Source organism: Hevea brasiliensis, chromosome 11 (assembly GCF_030052815.1).
Source record: "Hevea brasiliensis isolate MT/VB/25A 57/8 chromosome 11, ASM3005281v1, whole genome shotgun sequence".
Lineage (NCBI taxonomy): Eukaryota > Viridiplantae > Streptophyta > Magnoliopsida > Malpighiales > Euphorbiaceae > Hevea > Hevea brasiliensis.
Window position 1 is genome coordinate 91,921,091 of NC_079503.1, and position 21,900 is coordinate 91,942,990.

The 21,900-nt window shown below is 30.2% G+C and overlaps 2 protein-coding genes across 8 annotated transcripts; both read right to left on the bottom strand.

Annotated features, from left to right (window-relative positions):
• Positions 1–3,395: 3,395 nt before the first annotated feature.
• LOC110657511 (clathrin light chain 1) lies at positions 3,396–5,459 on the bottom strand. Its single transcript, XM_021814748.2, has 3 exons — positions 4,952–5,459; positions 4,246–4,399; positions 3,396–4,156 (listed from the first exon to the last, which is right to left on the bottom strand). The coding sequence occupies exons 1-3, from the start codon at positions 5,344–5,346 to the stop codon at positions 3,692–3,694; spliced, it is 1,014 nt and encodes a 337-aa protein (XP_021670440.2). The 5' UTR covers positions 5,347–5,459; the 3' UTR covers positions 3,396–3,691.
• A 756-nt stretch (positions 5,460–6,215) lies between these two features.
• LOC110657510 (RNA polymerase II C-terminal domain phosphatase-like 1) lies at positions 6,216–15,501 on the bottom strand. Of its 7 annotated transcripts, none has more exons than XM_021814744.2 (17): positions 14,665–15,499; positions 13,213–13,689; positions 12,728–12,938; positions 12,420–12,577; positions 12,225–12,295; positions 11,955–12,060; positions 11,708–11,791; positions 10,900–11,487; positions 10,747–10,810; positions 10,179–10,309; positions 9,992–10,045; positions 9,287–9,383; positions 8,563–8,873; positions 8,367–8,453; positions 7,674–7,739; positions 7,502–7,566; positions 6,216–6,928 (listed from the first exon to the last, which is right to left on the bottom strand). In XM_021814744.2, the coding sequence occupies exons 1-17, from the start codon at positions 14,962–14,964 to the stop codon at positions 6,835–6,837; spliced, it is 2,964 nt and encodes a 987-aa protein (XP_021670436.2). In that variant the 5' UTR covers positions 14,965–15,499; the 3' UTR covers positions 6,216–6,834. The 7 variants fall into 7 exon arrangements, 6 of the variants coding, with proteins under 6 accessions (XP_021670436.2, XP_021670435.2, XP_021670439.2 ...); XM_021814743.2 differs by having other exon boundaries at positions 10,747–10,816; XM_021814747.2 differs by having other exon boundaries at positions 8,563–8,798; positions 14,665–15,497.
• Between the last annotated feature and the right edge of the window lie 6,399 nt (positions 15,502–21,900).

Genomic DNA, 21,900 nt, shown 5'->3' on the forward strand with positions numbered 1-21,900 from the left:
TGACGTACATTGCTCGGCTACACTGTAGACGGGTAAGGGGTATCACATAGAGCTTTGGAAAAGTACTCTAGAGTTAAAGGGTTTTAAGTTAAGTAGAACGAAGATAGAATACATGTATTGCAAGTTCAATGAAGGCCAAACTGGTGATAGGGAATAAGTTAATTTGGATGGAGTGATACTGCCCCAAAGTAATCACTTTAAATATCTCGGCTCAATCCTTCAAGTAGATGAGGGATGTAAGGAGGATGTTAATAATAGGATTAAAGCCGGATGGTTGAAGTGGAGAAATGCCACTGGAATTTTATGTGATCCCAAAATTTCCAATAAGTTGAAAGGAAAATTTTACCGTACAGCCAAACGACCAACCATGTTATATGGTAATGAGTGTTGGGCACTGAAGGAGTCGTATGTTTCTAAGATAAGAGTAGCGGAGATGAGAATGTTAAGGTGAATGAGTGGTCATACTAGACTAGATAAAGTCTGTGATTAGAGTATTAGAAAAAATGTAGGAGTGGTGTCAATTGAGGATAAATTGAGAGAAAGGAGATTGAGGTGGTTTGATCATGTGAAGCGTAAACATACGGAGGCTTCAATTAGACAAGTACAACACATTAGGTTAGAGGATAGAAGGAAAAGAAGGGGTAGACCTAAACTGACTTAGGGGAGAGTAGTACAACATGACCTAGAAACATTACACATTTTCGAGGATTTAACCCAAATTCGTTTAGAATGGAGAAAAAGAATTCATATAGCCGACTCCAATTTTTTAAAATAAAAACTTAATTGAGTTAAGTTGAGTATTATATTTAATTGCAAAATAAAAAAAAAAATTTGACATTACTCTTCAAAAATAATCACTCATTTGGAATTTAAAAGAAAAAATGGAATGAGAGAAACAAAGGAAAAATTGAAAGAAAATTTTTTTTAAAAAAAAATTTAACATGACACCTATTAAAAAAAATATTGCATGCTCTTTGACGAAAGAAAAATTATTTTCATAAAGTAAATAAAATTAAAAAAAAATTAATTAAATGAGAAGAATATAAAAAAAAAATAGATAAAATGATGTATCACTTTAAATATACCAAAAAAAAAAACTTAGTCCTCATCCAAACTCTTAAATGGTTGAATCCAATTTTATTCCAAAAAAATCCAATCAATAGACACGGTGAGAAGTGGACATTTTTTTTAATTAAGAAAAATAAGATTTGTTGTAACATTGTTAATGGCAACAACATTAAGAAATTTTTTTCTTTTTTCCTTGTTGGGTTACAAAAGGTTTGTTAAAAAATCAGAAAATTATGTTTAAGCCAATATAATCTAAAGTGCATATCAATTAGCTCATGCTAAGAGGTCAGACTGGGCCTTAAAAAATAGAAGAATACTAGAGTAGACAGAGTTGAAGAATGACCCACACACAAAAAATTAAAAGCTTAAAAAATACTTTAAAAAAAAGTTGGCTTCCCAAATTACTGTTCCCATTTATTTTTTAACTCTCCATATTGAGTTGTAATTCTGCAAAATAGTTGAGTGTGTTGTTCTTTTACTTTCTGCAACTTTGCTTCTTTTAATTTCTCTGGAGAATTTGTCTGAGCTTGGAATTTTTCTTCTGGCTGTTGATAAGGGCAAAATTGTAAAAACAAAATCTGAATTGTGCTTCATGAATGTAGTTGGCAATGGCAGGATACTGATATGAAGAAGGACAAAATGGAGCAACGTCGTTTTCTAATGAGGAGTATGGCCAGATATGCCAAGTGGATGAGGGCAAAAATGTAAAACAGAAAATTTAATTTACATATTAAGTGCAGATGGACAAAGCGAATAAAATATAGTTGTAAATGCTTCTTCTTCATCATCTCAAATCAATTAGAGATGTACTGTTCATTCGGTTTCTTTAATATATATAGTAATAGATGCTTTAATTATTTATTTTATAAGAAAATTTTGGAGCGACTTTTTTCTTTAATACGTTGAATACAGATTTTATAACATTGATGAATTGAAGATATTAAAATAAATGTGAAAATAAAATTCTTTGTTTTAAAATTTAGTTAAATTGATTTTTTATAAAAAAATTATTTTAAAAAATAAAAATTAAATATAATTATATGAAATTTTAATTGAATCATTCCACCGTAAATTATTTATTTCAAATAAAACATTTAAAGTGTTCAAACCTTTCAAGTAGGAATTACTGTATACATTTTTCTTTTTAATGCGGATGAAAATGAAATCCACGTGTGCTTTATTACAATAAAGACCAAGAAAATTAAGGCTTTGTTTGGATGGAGTGAGGAAAAAGTAATTAATAAAAGGGTAAGGGAGGGTAAAAAAGAGAAAGAGTGAGAAGAGTTACAATAAAAAAAAAATCTCATATTTGAAAAGAGATGAATTAATGAAAAGGTGATGAGAGATCATGTATATTATTTATGTTTAAAAAGAGGTGAAAGAAAGGTAAATAATTATTAGAAATATAAAAATATCTTTTTTATTAGATAATTTATTAAATGATAAATTCATTATGATAAATCTTGAATTTGTAAATAATAATAGTCCACTATAACTAAATCAAAAAATTAATAAATCAAAATAATAATACACAAATCTAACAAAGATTGAATGAAGAATGAATTATTTAGAAAAAAAAAATTGATAATTGAAGTATAATAATTATATCAAACTATTGAAAGAATAAATAAAAAAAATAATAATTAAAGTATAATAATTACAACAAACTATTTAAAGAACAAATAATTAAGAGAGGAGAAAACATGTATAACCACTTAAGAAAGAAGATATTTATTTACAGTGATACCCTAAGTTTATTTTTAATGGATATAATTAAATTTTTAGTAAAAAATTAAAATACATTAGAAAAATAAAAAATAAAGAAATTTTCAATTCTTACCTCTCTGCGCTTACACCTCAACTTGAAGTATAAGAAAAATTTGAATTTGAAGAGTAAAAGAGGATAAACCTTATACTTACTTACCCTTATCCTTTACTAACTCACTTCTTCTTAAACAAGTTATAATAATTACTTATTTCTCTTTACCTTTATTTACTTTTCCCTTACCCCACCCAAACAAAGTGTCACGTAAAAAAAGGGAGGAGAGTTTTCAAGAGTATGCTGCTGAAGGTCTATACATGCTTTCATGCAGGCATACATTTAGATATGGCAATGACCAATTCCGAACCTAAATCGACAGTTTCGATTCGAAGTTCAGGGGGACTGAAATCAATCCTTCAAAGTTTCCCAAATTTCAGTTTAAACCAGTACGATTCCGAACTTACCAGTTCACATTCTGTTATTCGTCTAATAAAGGAGCATACGACTGACTAATCAATCATATTATATTTGAATTTACACACTATTATTGGCATCAACAGAATAGAGAAAATATATATATATTAATAGAAATTCAATCGCATGAACAGGAGGGTAATTTTCAGTTGTTTTACCATGCCAGTAAACAAGCTTTATGAAAAGCACGAAGTGGTCTACAAAACTAAATTCCAGTTTATGCAATATACCCCCTTCAAAGAATAAAACCCACTGTCAGATCTGCATGCAGATAAAAAGACAATAGCTCGACAAGACAAGGAATATGAGGACAAAATATTGATAAAGATCATACAAAATATAAAATTGAAAAAGCTAGTGAAAACAAGGTAATGCCATTGCAAGCAATTAGGCAGTTGGTTTTGATTCGGCTTCCGAGGCATGCTGGTCACCAGTTGGAGAAACCACTTCTTTGGGAGGGTGCGATGAACCATTTGAAGTGGCATCTTTAGGAGATGCAACAGGCTCCTTCACATCAGAACCTGTTGCATTTGATGCTGCATCTTTTCCAGTTTTGGCGTCCTTTCCATCCTTTCCATCTTTGGCATCCTTTTTGGGTGCAGGTGGAGGTGGTATCATGTGAGGTGGGGGTGTGTGTTTCAGCTTCACGAGTATCTGGCGCATCCTTGAAAGATCAGTGGGTTTTCCTGGCTTTGGCCCCTGGATTACAGTAATTGACGGTTTCTTTTCTTGATCCTTCTTGCCTCTCTTCTTCTCAATATTGGGAACCTCGTAAGGGATAAGCTCTGCTATTGCTTTCCAGTACTGTTTGTCAGCCTCTTTATGGAATTTCTCTTGGTTGGCCAAGTATAACTGCTCCACACACAACCAAACAATCATGATTCGATGGCTAGAAAAAAGACTTAAAATCTAGCAAAATGAATCTCTGTTGGAAACTTTACCTTCTCCCTTTCCCTGTTATTAGTTTTGTTGGTCTCAATGTTAAGCTTCCTTTTCTCATAAAAAGCAAGTATATACTCTTCCGCTTCTTCAATAATCTGCTTCCTCATTTCCTTCTCCCTCTTTTCCTTCTCCTCAAGATGAATGGCATTTTGACTGCCCAGCCAAATCAAAGCAGAAGAAATCAGAAATCAAATAGGCAAAAATCTCAAAGGAACAACAAACCTTCACATTTATACTTGGTATGCGTGAGTATTCAGCGACGATTCTCCGTTGAATAAGACAGAAACTAGGCATCAATTTCCCAAATGAATCAAGCATGGCAACAATTTGAGACACGTCTTACCTCCATACAGAATTATATGATATTTCATGGGGTAGATCCAACTTGACTGAAAAGTTCCAAAACTTCAGTACTACATACTATTTGGAAATTTGTACTTATTGCCAAATTTAGATCTTAGCTATAATTATTTTAAGTCTCAAATTATTAAAATAATTCCTATAACCAGATTCACCAATGCAACTCCTATACTACACATCAAAAGCAGAAGTTGAAGTACACCAAGCTAAAAGAATACTTCAATGCATATCTTATAATATAAATCAGCTTACTAACTAGAAAAGCATCACAGATCTCGGCAAGTTATAGTGAAAAACATCAGATCTAAAACAAAAGAAACAGAAATCAAACGATGAAAAACTCACCGCCGCCACTCGCGAAGGGCGTATCCTTCCTCGGGCTCCATCTCAGAAGGTGGAGGAAGCACAGGCCCATCCGAAGTAAAAACGCCATCTCCAGCTACATTATAACCGTTGCCGTTGCCGTTTTCAACGTGGATCGTGCTGAACGGACTCTGCGAATAGCTAGCGTTCGGATCCACATCGACTGAAGAAGATCCGAATCCAAAGACATCAGGAGAAGAGGCAGCGACATGATCTACGGGGACATCTCCGCTGGGGAACTCGCCAGTGCCGCCGGTGGTGAAGTTGGAGTAGGAACCGAAGTTGGAGTAGCTATCGTCTTCTTCTTCTTCAAAGGATCTGTGATTGGACGTGTGAATCTCCTCGCCGTCGATGCCGAAGGTATCGAAAGAAGCCATGAGACGCTTTGTCTCTAAGAGATTAAAAGCTCTGTAGAAATGAGATTTTTCTTTCACTGGGAATACAGTGGAGGAAGATTCAAACTTAGAGGGGAAGTGTTGCTTTAATGCTTTTATTGACCCTTTTATATAGCTACCGGTGACGCTGACGCGACAAAGCATTAAGGAAAGGAAAAGAAATTATAGGATTTTACTTTTACGGTTTTACCTTTACTTTGATTTTGCTTTTACCTTTACTTTTTAACCCCAAGAGTCGGAGTTTGGTGCTGGCCACAGTAAACGACGTTGTTTTTAGAATTTTATTGTTGCTTGCCGCCATTTTTATTAATCTTTTTTATTTTTCTCGCAAAGTATTATCATGGTAAATTTTTGTTTTTCTTTTTTTATTGTTGATTGAGGTAGAATCTATAATAAAACAATAATAGCCAATCTCTTTTGCCAAAGCAGTCACCACGAATGGTTGAAATATAAATTTATTAATAATTTTTACTGCATTTACAAAACGAAAATGATTAATGATATAAAATTTTGATAGCAATTTAGGACTTCTGCGAAATTCATCTTTCAGAAAATAATTCATTAAGAGAAAATCAAAACATATAGCCAATCAAATAAGTACAATTTTAACACTTCCTGTAAATTTTCCGGAGTTGAAAAGCTCTAAGTTGAATTATCCCAACCAAGTAAGTTCCAAGTCTTCAAAATGTCTGCGAAGTATTTTTGCCATTCATCTTCCTCACCAGGATTATTGTAATGACGTCTCTCATTCAACTTGTTTTTTTTTTATGTGAATATGTTGCCCTTGTCTTTTCTAATTTATGGGCGACCAAAAAACAATTCCAAATCAAGAGATATTAAGTAATGGACAATTAAGATGAAAATTTTCTACCCATTTAACAAGGAAAAAAAAAAAAACTGTATTACATTTCCTAGGTGTAACTCGGTATGCACCTTCACCTTGTCACTTGGGCAATGCCAAAAGAAACTGGTTGATTAGCTTACAGTAACATTGTCAATGGTTAGTATTATGCAGAGACCCTGAGTACCAGCCAGAAGCTGCTCTTCATCCACACCATTTTTGTTTCTGCTTAAACATATGAACAATATGAACAGTCCGAGCTAAGTAGGCTCTCCTGAAGCACTGGCAGCATCAACCACAAAAAAAATGGGGATACACAGCACCAATTTTCTTTTCCACGCCAAGCTTGAGTTCCCAGAATTGGATACAGTCATTGTTTTGTAGCAGAGGAATTTCAAGGCCCCATTCAAAGAGGTGAGACAAAAGTGGCTTGAAATCCAGAAACATGAACATCGTAGAATAGCAGTCACTGAGGAAAATCTGCAATAAAATCAGTCACATTGGAGTTCCACTTGGCTTTGTTTCACGTGGATCAAAAAGTCCCAAGGTTAAGAGTCATAGTTGGTTCAGGAACTGAACAGCCTGCCAGTACTTTACATCAAAGTGGAACAGAAAAAGTTGTATGATCTTCAAGGAACAGGAGGAGCATTCTTGGGATATCTAGCAGATGAAGGCATACGCTGCAGAACTTTTAAACGTTTATTTGACATCCCTTGCATTGGCCTTATCCACATTACAAAAAATACAAAATAAGAAATAATAAACATAAAATAAAATAAAAGAAAGAAAATGGGAAACTAAGATGCTAGTCCATGCGAAAGGTTTAGCATCTGGACTAATAATCATAAATGCGACAGATAGTGTAACTGTTGTCCAATTATAAAATGGAAAGCCAACTAAAGTATGGAACTTATCAGGACAAAGCTGAATGCCTACTATTGCATAAGATCTTGGTTATCGGAATCATGTTTTATCCTCTTTTTTAAAATATGCTGGGCAAAGCTATAGTAACAGTTAATTGTGCAAAAAGAATTTACTAAACCCCAATAGGTTAAAATTAATAAAAGTTGAAAGATCCAGTTGCACAGCATGTTTTCAAAACACTTAACAGGAGAAAGTAGAGTTTTTAATGGGACCATCCATCAGTCCACTCCCATCTATTGCGATATTAAAATGCATTTCAAGTCAAGCACTCAAGCAGGCCATATCCTATTCTCATGGTCACAGCTCAAAAAGTAACATAGAAAGCAAGGAAAGAACTAAGTATTCAACGTGGGCATATGTGGAATCACAAACCTTGGGGAACCCTGGCGTTTTGGCGGAAATTGACCATACATTGTTCTTAGAGCCTTTTCAGCAGCCTATGCATAAAGGAGCTCAAATAGATAATTAAAGTCCATAAAGATTGAAACAAGAAGAGTATTCTAAGTCCCATAAAAGAAGATTTTAAATATGACAGAAGAAATACCTGCATTTTAGCCTCATCCCATGTTGACCCAATCCCCTTCCCCATAACCTGTCCATCTATTTCGACCTAAGAAGTGAAAAACAAAGTTCACTTACGATCAAATTGGAAAACAGAATTAAAAAGTACAGAAAGTCATCTGATAAGCAGGAAAAAAAAAAAAAAAAGATACTAGCAAAAGAATGAGAAAGAACTCAAAGTATTCCTTCTATTCAATGGCTTAAACAGCTGAACAAAGAAATGTAGCTGTTTCAGTTAGCTTAAACTCAAAACACAAGAACTCCAATTATCAACTTCTTTTTTCTCCTAATTTTGTGTGAAGGAAGTTTAATCCACTAATTCATCACAGATATGGCAAAACACCAAACCAACATAGCAGTAATTATACAAATCAGATACACAAAATGATGCTTGGGATTGGGATAGACACAATTTTCAAAACGTTCAGCCAACCTCCATGCTATTCTGTTTCCAAATTTTAGTCACAAGGTGTCTGCACTGCTAAAGTATAAAATACTATGATCCCGTCTCCCCCTCCTTTTTATTTTAGTTCTTTTATCAATTGAGTTTCCTCAAGAAGTTGACACAAATTGTTCTGCAACTTACTTAGAGAATAGTGAAAATAAGCACTTAAGAAGAAAAGCATTGTCAAACTTCATTCGAAGTATTCAACTAAACAATCACGTCAATGCAAACCTGTGCATGTACTTCATCCTTCTGGCCTGAATTAGAAGAGAGCGGTGTCTGTGCAAGAAAATTTACCCCAAGGCCTTCCGTCATGCACTGAAGACAATAAATGTCAATCCATGGCAAATCAACATTGAGAAAACTTCAGTCACAGAAAGAAGTAATAAACATTACGACAAAGATGCATCTGTTCCTTGGAACTTACTAATTCTTTGAGTGCAGTAACTGAACCCATTGATTTCTTAGAGCCTTCCAGTCTAGGATCCAGAAACCTAGATGGCTCTGAGGCAGATGATGATGAGACAGGCTCATCTTTGGGCAATGTCTGACTCCCAAAAGAATTCAGATTACCCAAATAACCATTTTCATTTGCACTAGAATATCTACTTGCATCCCCATGCAAAGCCCCATTATCTGGCTTAGCTTGTGCCATATATATGTCTGGAAAAACATTTTCAAAGCTGTCATGATCACAATGTAATGCAGGGAGAGGAGAAATTTCCAACCTGACAGAGACTAGAACATCACATTTAAAAAAACAACCTAGATGAAGCAATTTACAGCAAATATACTATGCCAGCATTCAAGTAAACTACATCAGATGGCAAGTTCAAGGTATTTAGCATATAGACACGGGAATGACACAATTTGGACTTCTCATTGAGAGCCTAAGCTCCAATCAATGACAAGCCTGAGATGCTGAAAATCTGCAGAGTGCAATCCAATAAGCATCGCTGATAAAGAGAAGAGCAATTATTTAATTTTGCTAACAATGACTTCTACATGCCTGAGGTTAGTGGTGTAGTTGCCTTATACACTAGATAGGCACAACATACATTCTGCACAATAATAAAACATGCTACCAAACAGATAACTAGATTATACCCTGACATGGTAAAGGATAGCACACTTATAATGAGGAAACTTACTAGCCAAGTTCTTAACAGAAACCTCAGCCGCAAGATGTTGGGCTTCCCTTCTTGTTCTACCAATTCCCTCACCAACTTTCTCTCCAGCAAACCAAGCCTGCAAAAGTAATGAAGGAGATAAGAAACTGTGCCAATTCCTCCATTCAGGCAAAATAAGTCATTTTGGATATACAGAACCCCCCCAACCCCCTACTTTCCCCTAGGAAAAACCTTCCCTCTTTTATTAAACAAGATTGAACAGAAGATCACACTGAATTTTACCCCTCCAGTGATCCAACTCCCTGATAAATAACATGCGAGTCATTTAAATTCCTTGCTCCTTACAGCATTAGGAACAATGTTCTACTTTAAGGTGACAGTATGCGTGCAAGCATACGCTCCTGCTAAATCTTAGAAAAGAGTTTTTCGATGGCCAAGCTTGGTAAATTAATATCAGTTATTAGGTCCATAAAAAAAATGTCATCCTAGTTTAAGTTCAACATTTCATTTTGATCAGTAAGTGATTTGCTACGCACGTTCTCTTGGTTGCCCCCATAACAAAAGAGACCAATTCTTATCAAATAAGAAAGGTCTATCCAGAAATTTACTGCAGTCTGGAGAGAGAGGAGGGGAGGCATCAACTATTATGATTGGACAAGTAGAAATTTCACGAATGCTGAAAGTAACATTGAACTTAAAAGTTTTTGAGCTAAAGAGCTTAGAAACCTCAATGGAGAACTGCAGATCTCTGCTATCAACCAATGAAGGCCTGAATTCCACCTGTCAGTCAGGTTCTAAGTTATATACAGAAATATGCATAGAATTATGTGGATATAAGGGTATGACATGCATTAATTATTAGCCCCAACTACTTTTTTGTCTTTTGCCTCCAAATGCAACTCTTACTCATTACCTTGGCCCCACACTTCATTGCAATTTCCTGCAACACTCCAACTGGAGTTTCTGCACTTCGAACAGCTCGTTCAGATTCAAAATCAAGATCCCTGTTGCTGGAAGATGGTCGACTCAATGGAATTTCCTCCCCTTCAAAACAAAAACCCAAGACACCATTCTAGTAATAAAACAGAATAAATTGGACAACATAAACACAGATATAATGCAAACCAAACAAAGCACCAGCATAAATGCTCCACAAGTTGCATAAAATTTTTAAAAGCAAATAAAGATGAATATCAGCCAAGAAAATCAAAAGCCAAAAGGCATCCATTCAGATTGGAATTTGAGTTCAGAAGATGTTCATGAGGAATGAGAAGCAGGGTTTGTGACACTCATGTTAGCCTCAATTTATAATCCACTATGTCAACAAAATAACAGAGCTTAAATTGGCTCTGCAGTGCATCTCAAACACATCAGCAGAGGAGGTTAAAATAAAGTGGCAGAGCTCAATCCTCAATCTTGGCAGTTCTCACTGATGGGCAAAACTGGTGTTTGACAATATATGCAATTGGCTCTTTACTCACCTGAGAAAGAATGATAGTTGGACATGGTATGGTTTATCCTCAACCGATCATCTCTATAAGGTGCCTGCAACTAAATAAGATGCATCAAGGAATGGTAACTTTAGCCTTTCAACATAAAAGTTAAAAGAGTCAGACCAAAACATTAAACATTACCACTTTTGGCAATCTTTGATTCTCATGAAGCATTCTCTCAGATGGAATAGAATTCTCAACCTTGGGGAAAAAGGGTGTATGATGAGGTCGGTGCTTTTCAATGTGCACTGGTTCTGAATCCAGAGAAAATCCTCTTGGTGTTGCTCGATTCAGCTGCCTGGGACTCATTTCTTCCTCCACCGGAACCCAGCTTCCACAAGACTGCACCCGTGGAGTTGAAACTTGCATTGAAGGTCTTACAGGAAATTGTGTTTCACTCGGTGCATGATCTCTAGTATCTTGTCCATGTTGCAGTATAAGAAGCCGCCTCCTTGTATCAGGATCTAATTCTGATTCTGGCACCTCACCCTCTTCTCTAGCAGGAGAACTTTGCAAGCTTGGTTCTGGAGGACCAACCTGAGCCAACGGTTTGACTAATGAGGTTGCCTGAGGAAACTGCATGCTTGGAAATGGCATTACAGATGGCTGTGCTGCTGGCACTGGAGTTGAACTTGAAGAAGATACCACTGTGTACTGAAGAGGAGGAACAAGCCTTGAATCTACATTGGCGACTGTTGAAGGGAACATTGAAGAAGCTGAAAGTGCTTCCTGAATGAAAGAAGAAGTAGATAAAAGAACAAAATGAAACCAATTTTGACTTGAATGTATATAGATGCAAATATATTTAATCACCATAAAATCCAGAAGTGCAAAACAAATAGCTCCATATCTCAACATCACTCCATAGGGCCTTTATTGAAATTACGAAATTCCTACTCATTGCACATCAAATACACATATCAATTTGGGGAATAAGAATCTTAACTACCTTTAGTCGTTTTTCAACCTCAGCATCTGCCATGCCATCAAACAAAAGTGGATCTTTGTGTCCATTTGAAGTAGCAGCATCATCCTAAATGGCACAGAAGTTTTAATAATAAACAAAAAGCATAGTATAGGTCTACTAAGAGATAAGAAGATATAATCATATAATTCAAGCATATATTATCAAGGCATAAATTAGGAGGCTGTATCACACAACTCCCAACAACCAGAAGATTAAAGACACAACTAACCTCTGAAACCAAATAGTTGCTAACATCAGGAGGAGAAGGAATGTCGCTCATATCATCTTCATATGAAATCTCAGGTATCCTTTGTAGAAGACCCTCATCAAATTCCCTGTTATCATATTCAAATGTCATGTCATGCCCATAGAAGATCATTTGTGTGAACAAATTAGACGAGAATAATAGCTCAGAAACATAAGTTTCAATGGTAAGATTACATAGGTGTGTCTAGTGTCTACATAAAAAAAAACGTCTCTTAGGGCTTTGCATTCTTACTTGAAGAAACCACCTCTGACATTGCAGGCAACATTTCTTGCAACGCACAACACTGGAACAGTATTATTTGCCTGCAACATAAGAATTATGATAAGTGCAAGCTGATAATGGCATTGAGAACAGGAGTTGATAAATACAAGTGATATTGCAATATTGCAGATTCCAACTACATAGTAAAATGCACGTAGTTTATACTTCTGCTTGTGGAGCATAGTATGGAGCAAATGCAGGAACAACATGCACCCGAGGTTGATCTTTCTCATCCCACACTTTTAAACGATCATCAATCACCAATGCCATCTTAGGATGGCATATTCCATCTTGAAAAACGTTGAACAATGACTTCCTTGAACCTATAAATTAAAAACCAAAGAACTCAGCACTAGCAGAAAATGCAACTATCACCAAATAAGTCAGATCACAAATTACAGATATAATTAGCTCAACTGAATAACCAGCAGAGAGAATTGGAAGCCATTGGCTGTTTGGACCAATTCACTTACCAGACTTGACACACACAATCCGGTCTAATAATTCTTTTGAGTTTATCAAGTTTGACTCTGGATCAAGAAGCCTCCACATTTCTAAAGCATAATCTCTTTCAGCCATTGTGCAAACATAAACCTCAAAACGTTTGCGCCCTCTAGCAGTCAAGTAACTTCTAAGTTCTTCCCATGCAGGTCTCAACCTCACAAGGACACTTGTATCACGAATCTACAAATAGAAAAATTATTTGATACATAGACCATAATTAGCTATCTGCACAGTACAAGCTAAGAAACAAATATGCAAGAAGAATTCTTAAAGTACACCATAGTTGTATCCTATCAATTTATGCATGCATGCCAACATGAAACACAAACTCATATTAAACTACTAACAAATAGAAACTTGACATCTGATATGGTGTCATTCAAAGATATAACATTACGTAAACTTTAAAATCATTATTTTTCCAATTTTACTCCAGAATTCATGAAGCACATACCTGTGGATTGATGCGTGTCAAAATAATATTCCTCTCTTGTAATCGTATCAATGGGCGCACTATAGGTTGGTGGTTATCAGACAAGGCAGGAACAATCTCAAGCTGGGTTTTGATCACCCTTCCATTTTCAATAAACTGATCATTTTCCACGTATTGCTTCAAAATCGTCTTGTCATCCTGATAACGCTTCACCTCTGACAGCATACCAGAAATACGCTGAGGGTCCATCTCAGTGCTTATTTTCCGCTGCAAAGCCTCGATTCTATCTTCAAAAGATCGCATTGTGTTTGCAACAATGAGGGTCTCATCAAGATCAAATACAATGCCAAGACATCTGAGGTTCAGCATGACAAGACAAGCATTGTAAAGCCCTGCTGAGACATTGAATCCCCAGAAGCATGGATAAAGTCTTTCATCATTTCTAGAATACATTGCCACCAAATGGAGCTCCTCCCCTCCTATTGGCATTATGGCAGTCTGGAAACACCATAATGCTAATAACAATTAATATCAACAAAAAAAAAAAGCAATGAAATTTACAGAAATATTGAGAATTTAAATCTGTTGATTTGCAAGATACATAAAAAATAAATCAATAAATAAAATAAGAACAAGCATTATGAAGATTAAGAGAAATAAATTGGAAAAGAAAAAAAAGCAAAACAATTACACAAACTTGTGTTTCAGATTATACAGCACAAAGACAAATTACAAAAGTTTCTTCTCATATCCAAATTTTAAGTCATATTTCCTAATATTTAAGGCCAGAGGAGCAGATTCAATAACAAGTTACTGTTCTCAACAAGTCTAGGCAATATCAGAAGAAGCTTTCGTGCAAAACCCGACTAGTTTCCATTCTACATCTACCATCATACATCCACAGCAAAATAAGATATGAACACAAGCAAAGTCCATTTACCATTATGCACAAAAACTCTTAAAAGTGTAATATTGCTGAAACTTTAAGAGGTTTCAGGCCTGTATTCCTACAGCATTTTTCAGCCAAAAAAAAAAACTAATGCTGCCAGTAAAAGCAAGTACTCTTCTTCATATGGCTGCAAAATTAGTCAGTGAGACTTGTGCTAGTGAATTGCATCAGAGTTCCATGCATTCAGCTCATGAAATTGTACATTTCAGACAGTTCTCACGAACTTAGTGTAAAATTTCTTCACCAAAATCAAATATAATTTAAAAAAAATGAAAAAAAAAATCATCTGGGAAGAATTATTGGAGTTCATAAAGTTCTTATAAATTTAGGGTTCACTGGAAATTATCTAAAAAATTCAGACGGGCACTTGTCCATTAGTTCAGAGTCCCCTGTGCAACAAACTGAACTGGGTAAAGTATGGAAATTTCTGGGTTTTGCAGTCTGGTTTCTTTTTCTTCATTTCCTTTTTCTTTTTAGGTTGTGGTAGCTTCTTAAGATTAGGTCATTCTGCTTTAATGCTATACCTTGTTTTCCTGGATACAGGAGGAGTGCAAAAGATGAAGCGGCGTGTCAAGAGAGCCTGTATTCTTGGACTCCATTTTGAAGCACATCCCACATGTAATGGTATGTATCACTGCCAGTGGAGGACACCTCTCACTCGGTTGCGAGAAGTGGCTTATTCTGATTTCCTTCCCCGTCAATATCTCATCTATCACTCTCTTCTTGTTGTTGTGATTCTCTTCTTCTCCTTCTTGTTGCTGTTGTGGATATATTTCTACTTCTCCAAGTAACTCCTCCCCTTTATACACTGCCGATTTATACATCTTTACCAAAAGAAAATATCAAAACCCCTTTCTCATAAAACTCAAAATCTCCAGTATTTAGCTTCAAAAACTTTCACCTTTTGAATATCACAAGAGTCTCCATCAAAATCCATCGTCATCGTCATCAAAATTTAGATATGATCAAATTTTTGTGAAATTAAAAAAGGTCGAGAGAACAAAAAACAAACAAACAAACAAAAGCTAAATCAAAATTAGGGATCTTGATTGCTCAGATTTTAAGACAATAGATCTGTAATTGAGATGATCCAAAATTCAAACCCTAAAAACAAATTTTGCTTCGACAAGGATCGATCTGTGAGTGATATGGTTCGATTGATTAGATCGATAGATAGAATTACCAGTCAAGATGGTGCTAGGGCTTGGTATTTCGTTTCAATGATGGCAGAGAACAAGTCTCAAAAAAAAGCAAACCCTAGATCCAGATTGCGAAAGGTCAAAAATACTACTCCTGCGCTGTGGTGTGCGTAATGGTTGATAGTACTAAAAAATTCAAAAAAGTATAATTATTGAGATTTTATTTAACCTAATTTATTAGAAAGTCATCCATCAATTTGAAGCTTCCTCTTTAACCACGACAGCGTAATCTGTGGCCTAAATGACTCTGACATCTTTAGAAAAATTAAATTAAATAAATAACATTTTTCTTTTTCTATAATTTTTTTTTCCTGAAATATAACTAACTAATTATAATTTTTAATTTTTTTTAAATAATTTTTTAATTTTAAGTGATAATTAGATAATATATAATCACATATTACGTGGATGCTTCTGACAGAATCGCCGCATAGGGATAGGGTTTTGTGGCTGTGGATTCAGATTCTTTGGCCTTTCACGTAAGCTATCATTTCCCTTTTTTATGTAAATTATTGGAAAAGTAAATAAAAGAATTACTGAAATTTTGCTTTTTTCTTTTTTAGGTAATGTGTATTTTATATTATTATACTAATTATATATATATAATATTATATTATTATAATATATAATTTTTAATAATTAATTAAATTAAATTATTATTGCCATCTTAACATGATTATGTTTTATTTATAATTAAAATTTACTAAGAATTATAAAAAAAAATTAAAAGATATATTAATTTAGTAGATTAACATATTATAAATAAAATATTAGATATAAAAATATGAATATTTGAATTTTGTAAATTAAAATTTATTATTTAATAAAAATTATTTTTATTGTAAGATAAAAATTTATATTTTATATTAATTTTATTTTAATGCAATAAAAATTTTAAAATTAATAATTTTATATTTTTATTTTATATATATTGATTTTAATAATTAATTAAATTTAATTTAGTCATTTATTACCATAGTATAAGTATGCTTTTTTTTTCTTCCCATTATTTTTTATTTAGTTTTTAAATATTTATTTTCATTTTTTAAATATAATAAAATAATTATTGTTTAAAAAACTTTACTCTTAGAAAATCTAACACGATTTTTTTTAATTTTTTATTTTAATAATATTAAAATATTAATATTATGTATAGAATTAAAATATTTAAATTAATTGAGAAATAATACATTTAAATTTTAAGGATAATTAGTAATAACATATTGCCGTAAATGAAATTTATAATTAAAAAAGCAAAATTTAATCCTTTAATGAGGTAGAATCATTATAGGATTAGAAAATATGGGATAGGATTAAATTGGAATGAGAATTATAATGGGATTAGAAATTGAATTTATTTTTAATATTATAAGAAAAATTATATTAAATATATAGAAATATTTTTATTTATCCAATTATTTTTAATTTCTCAGCTATTATTACTTTTATATATATTATAAATCGAAATATGTAATGTGAATCAAATAATTTATGATATTAAATTATTTTATTTATATCTTGTAAATTTAAATATTAACTACAAAACTTATTTGATTTTTTATACATGTAAAATTAAATGTTAAATTTAATTGCTTAAATTAAGATATTAAAACTTTATAGTAATTAATGTTAGAATTATAAATAAACAAGAATACAAAAAAAATTATTAAAAAAACATGATTATAATATATCATAATCATGACTCGTGGATAAGTGTAATGCCAATAGAATTTCTCATACATATAAAATTCCTTTTAAAATAAAATTTTAATAAGATTAAATTTTAAATTCATATATTTAGAGTAATAAATGTTAATAATTAATTAAAAATAGCCTTTGTAGTATTTATTTCAATCCAAACTCGATATTCTTTTTAACATAAACTTACGATTTTTTTATAGAAAAATAAATATAATTTATAATTTTTTAATTAATTATTTTCATAAAACTGATTTTAAAAAAATTACATTCTAAATTAAGTTGGCATTAAGGTAATGTAGGTAGAGCATAACGTAATGCAATGTAATTAATTATATAATATAATTAAAATTGTAATGTAATTGTCATTACATTTCTCTGTTGATTGCAGAATAAAAATACAAGTAGTGTGATATAATGATAATTTTTTCTTTTAATATTTAATTTATTTATAATGTTAATAATAAGTGGGGTTACAATGATTGATAATTGAGAGATTATGGTAGCTAAGTAGTAGTGGTGGTGGCGATAATGATAATTAGATGGTGACGGTGGAGGCAAGATAAGGTAGTGGAGGTGGTAGTGGTCAGGTGTTAGTAGAGGTGACAATAGCTAAGTGGTGATAACAATGGTCAAGTGATGGTGATTCCGATATTGGTAATAGGATGATGATGGTGGTGGTGGTAGTGGTTGTGGTATTGATATTAGTAGTGACAGAATATGAGCGGTGGTGGTAATAACAGTAATGGCCAAGTACTAGTAATTGATAATAAATAAATAAAAGAATTAAGTAATCATGATTACATTCATTTTTTATATAAAATACCATTATATTATTTTAAGTATAATTAATTATATTGCTCAATTACCATTTTATTACGTTATTTTTTTTTTTGTATTCTCAAATAACATAATCAAATGCACTATGTAATTACAATTATCTTACAACTTTGATTACGTTATATCAAACATGGCCTAAATTATTGATTTCCAACTAAATTGTTCCTTTCTTGTTTTCGGTTGGTATTTATATCAATTTTGGTGCTCCTTATTTATACATCTTGGTTTAGGGCTATTAATGTTGGCTAAATTTGTTGTTGATTTGAATTTCTTTGTAGGATTTAAAGTTGATTGACTGGAGATATTAAATTGGTCTGATTTTAGTGGTTGTAATTTTTCTTTTTATACAATTAGATTTGACTAGGACTCAAATTCAAGACCTTACAACCTTGAACACTACTCTAATATCACTGAGTTAAAATTTATTATTTCATTATTCTGATATTGATTTTCAAAGTTTTGGTTTCGGTTACTTTTGGTTTGGTTTAATTATAGGCAAAATATATATATATATATATTTTTTAAGAATAATTTTATAAATTTTAGCAAAAAAAACATGTGTCTACCAAATTTATACAAGGAAAAGATATTGTAAGTGTATGTAAATAAAAGGATGTATTTTATTAAATTGGAAATTTATTGTATATTTATCATATAAATATAAGGTGAAACAAAATAACAAAGAATAAAAATTACATGAATATGAGCATATGAAAATATATATATATATATATATATATATATATATATATATATATATATATATAATTTTAAATGTAAATTAAAAAATTACATGAATTTAACAAAATGAAAAAGTACATTTATTGGAACCCACAAGGAACATTTACTAGATAGTTTTGGGTAATTTATTATTTAGTCTTGGGTTTCGATTGGAATTATGATTTGATCCTTATATTTTGAAAATCAAATAATTTAGTCATTCATTTATACTTTCATCAAAATCATAGATCATTTTGTCTAATATTGTTGTTAGTTTAAGTGAAAAAATAAACATGCCATTTATTCAATTAAGAAAAATTTACTATTTGACAGTTGAGTTTTTTATTTGTATTATCATAACTTGATCTTATATTTTAGAAATTAAATAATTTAGTTGTTATATTTAAAAATTAAACAATTTAGTCGTTATATTTAATAATTGCTGAAATTATTAGAATTTATTTTTTTATTCACTTTGCTCATATTAAAATTTTTTTATTGAATTCTTTTTATAAAACAAAAAAATTTAATTTATTTGATAACAATTAATTTCAATTGAAGTGAAACATAATTTTCCTTAAATTAACTATCTTTATTAATATTTATACCAACTAACATTGAGAATATAAATATTTAATTAAAAAATTAAATTGATAAAATTAAGATAATGCTCTCAAAATTAATTTTTAAAGTTTAATGTGGGTTTTTTTTTTTTTTTCAAATTCTAGTTTCATAGCTTACTGTATAGCAATATAGGAACATATATATTTAGGAAGCTTACTAATAAATGACTAAATGATGGTGATGTTAAACTTAACTATATTGTTACATTTAATTACTTTGAAATGGATCTATTAACTTAAGTGATTATAACATAACACAATGTTTTTTTTTTAAAAAAAATTTGTCATTTTCATGATAATTGTTTATAAATATAATATAATGCAATATATATATATATATATAATACTTTAAAAGTATTGAAAAATTCTCATAAAAATAAAATTTCAATTTATTCTTAAAACTAAGGAAAATAAGTCTTATATATCATTAACATACATTTTATATATTTTAAAAGAACCGAATAATCTCTCATTTTATATGTCAATTTTTTTACATGGCACTTTTTATGAAGAAGTTATTCTCTAATTATTGGTTATTTAATTCTTATAAAATTATGTAAAAAAATAGAAAATACTAAATATTACAAATTGAGTAAATGAAATATAATATAAATTAATAATTTTGTCCTATCGTCTCGAAGTTAGGTTTTTTGATGCATACAAATATTGTTGTTGGAACGTTGGTACATAACTAATGGAATACGTAGAGTATCCCCATTACTCGATAAAATAATCTTTCAATGTCAATAGAAATTTCCTTGTGTTTGGTTATAGCAGGATGTTACGTCAATTTATATTTTCAAAATCACACTATACAATTTTGTTAATAGTTAAATTTTTAATTTATCATGTTAAGTAAAATTTAAATTTATATTATATTTTCAAATAATTATACGTCTATCAAAATAAAATTAATTTCTTTTAAGTATTTCTTCATAATGTAATAATATAATATATCATATTTTAAGAGTAATTGATATAATTTTGTATTTTATAAATAATATAAGGATATAAATTATTCTTATTATCATTTAAAATAATAAATATGACATAATTTGTTAAAAAAATAAAACATTAATATAATAACATTAAAGGAATAATAATTAATAATAATATATATATATACCAATAAAAATATCACAATAACCAAAAAAAATATAAAATTAATAATATTCAATTAATATATGAAAAATAGAATTTTATTTCAATCGTTTGTTAACTTTACTACAAAAAATAAAAAAAATAATAAAAATTTGAGTATTAATACAAATATAAATGATTCATAAATTTTTCAAAAAAAAAGCAATATAAATTAATTTATATTAATGAAAGTAATAATATTAATCATTTATTAAAAGATAAAAAAATAATATAAAATTGAATATTAATACAAAGTCAAATAAAGTATTAAAAGTAAATATCATTAAAGAACAGAGAAGATTGAGGTTAGAAAGTTAAAAATATTTTAAAAAAATACAATTTTAAATATTATTGAAAAAGCAATTAAAAAAAACTATTCATTAAGAATGAGATATCAGAATAACATTAATGTTTTAAAAATCATTAATCCTTAGGATCATTAACAAAATCTCATTTAAAATGTAATTTTATCAAATTAGATGAATAATGGGTAAAATTCTATTCACACACACTTATATAAGGTAAAAAAAATAGTGATAAAAATTACATATTTAATTTTTGATCAATTTTATTATAAGATTAAAGTGAAAATATTAAGATTTCATTTATTTCACAGAGAAAACGTTTTTTATTGAAATTATTTTTGAAGAAAATGTTTTCTATAGAAATATTTTCTATCATTTAATTATAATATTAAATTAAAGTTATGTATTTATATCATATATATTTAATTATTTTTATATTTTAATAAGATTATTAAAATATAAAAAATAACTTTCTCTTTTGAAAATATGAAATTATTTTTATTAAAAATAACTTAATTTTTTCTTTAATCGGAAAAATAAGTTTTATTGACTGATTTTCTGAATTCCCTAACACTAAAATATATAAAAAATATTTTCATACAACAAATGAAGCCTAAGATTATAAAAGGCAGTGATTATTTAAATTTATAAAGATTTATTAATATCAAATTATTTTTTTATAGAAATACTATATATTTAATTATTATTTATTTTAATTATTGAATTTATCTAAACTTTCCTTTTTAACATGTTTTTAAAATTTTAATATTTATTTGATTACAAATTTTATGTACAATATATTTTAAACTTTCAAAAATTAAAATTATATAAAAATTTTTCTTTTGTAGTTCACTAGGAATTCACTGGGAATTACAAAAATTTTATTATTATTATTATTATTATTATTATTATTATTATAACTTTGTTTTTTTATAAACTAAAACTCACTTTATTAATAATTACTCTTAAATGAATTAAAAAATCTAATTTAATGATTAAAAGAATAAAATACAAATAAAGTCAATTAAAAATAAAATAATCATAGAAATTATTATTATTATTATTATTATTATTATTATTATTATTATTATTATTATTATTATTATTATAATATAAGGGGGAAAATCTTAAAGAGATGCTAAACTTGGATCTAAATTGCTTGAGCAAGTTGGCAAGAATTATTAGAAATTAAATATTTTTGTCAAACCTATTATTGAGAAAAGAAAATTCCAACC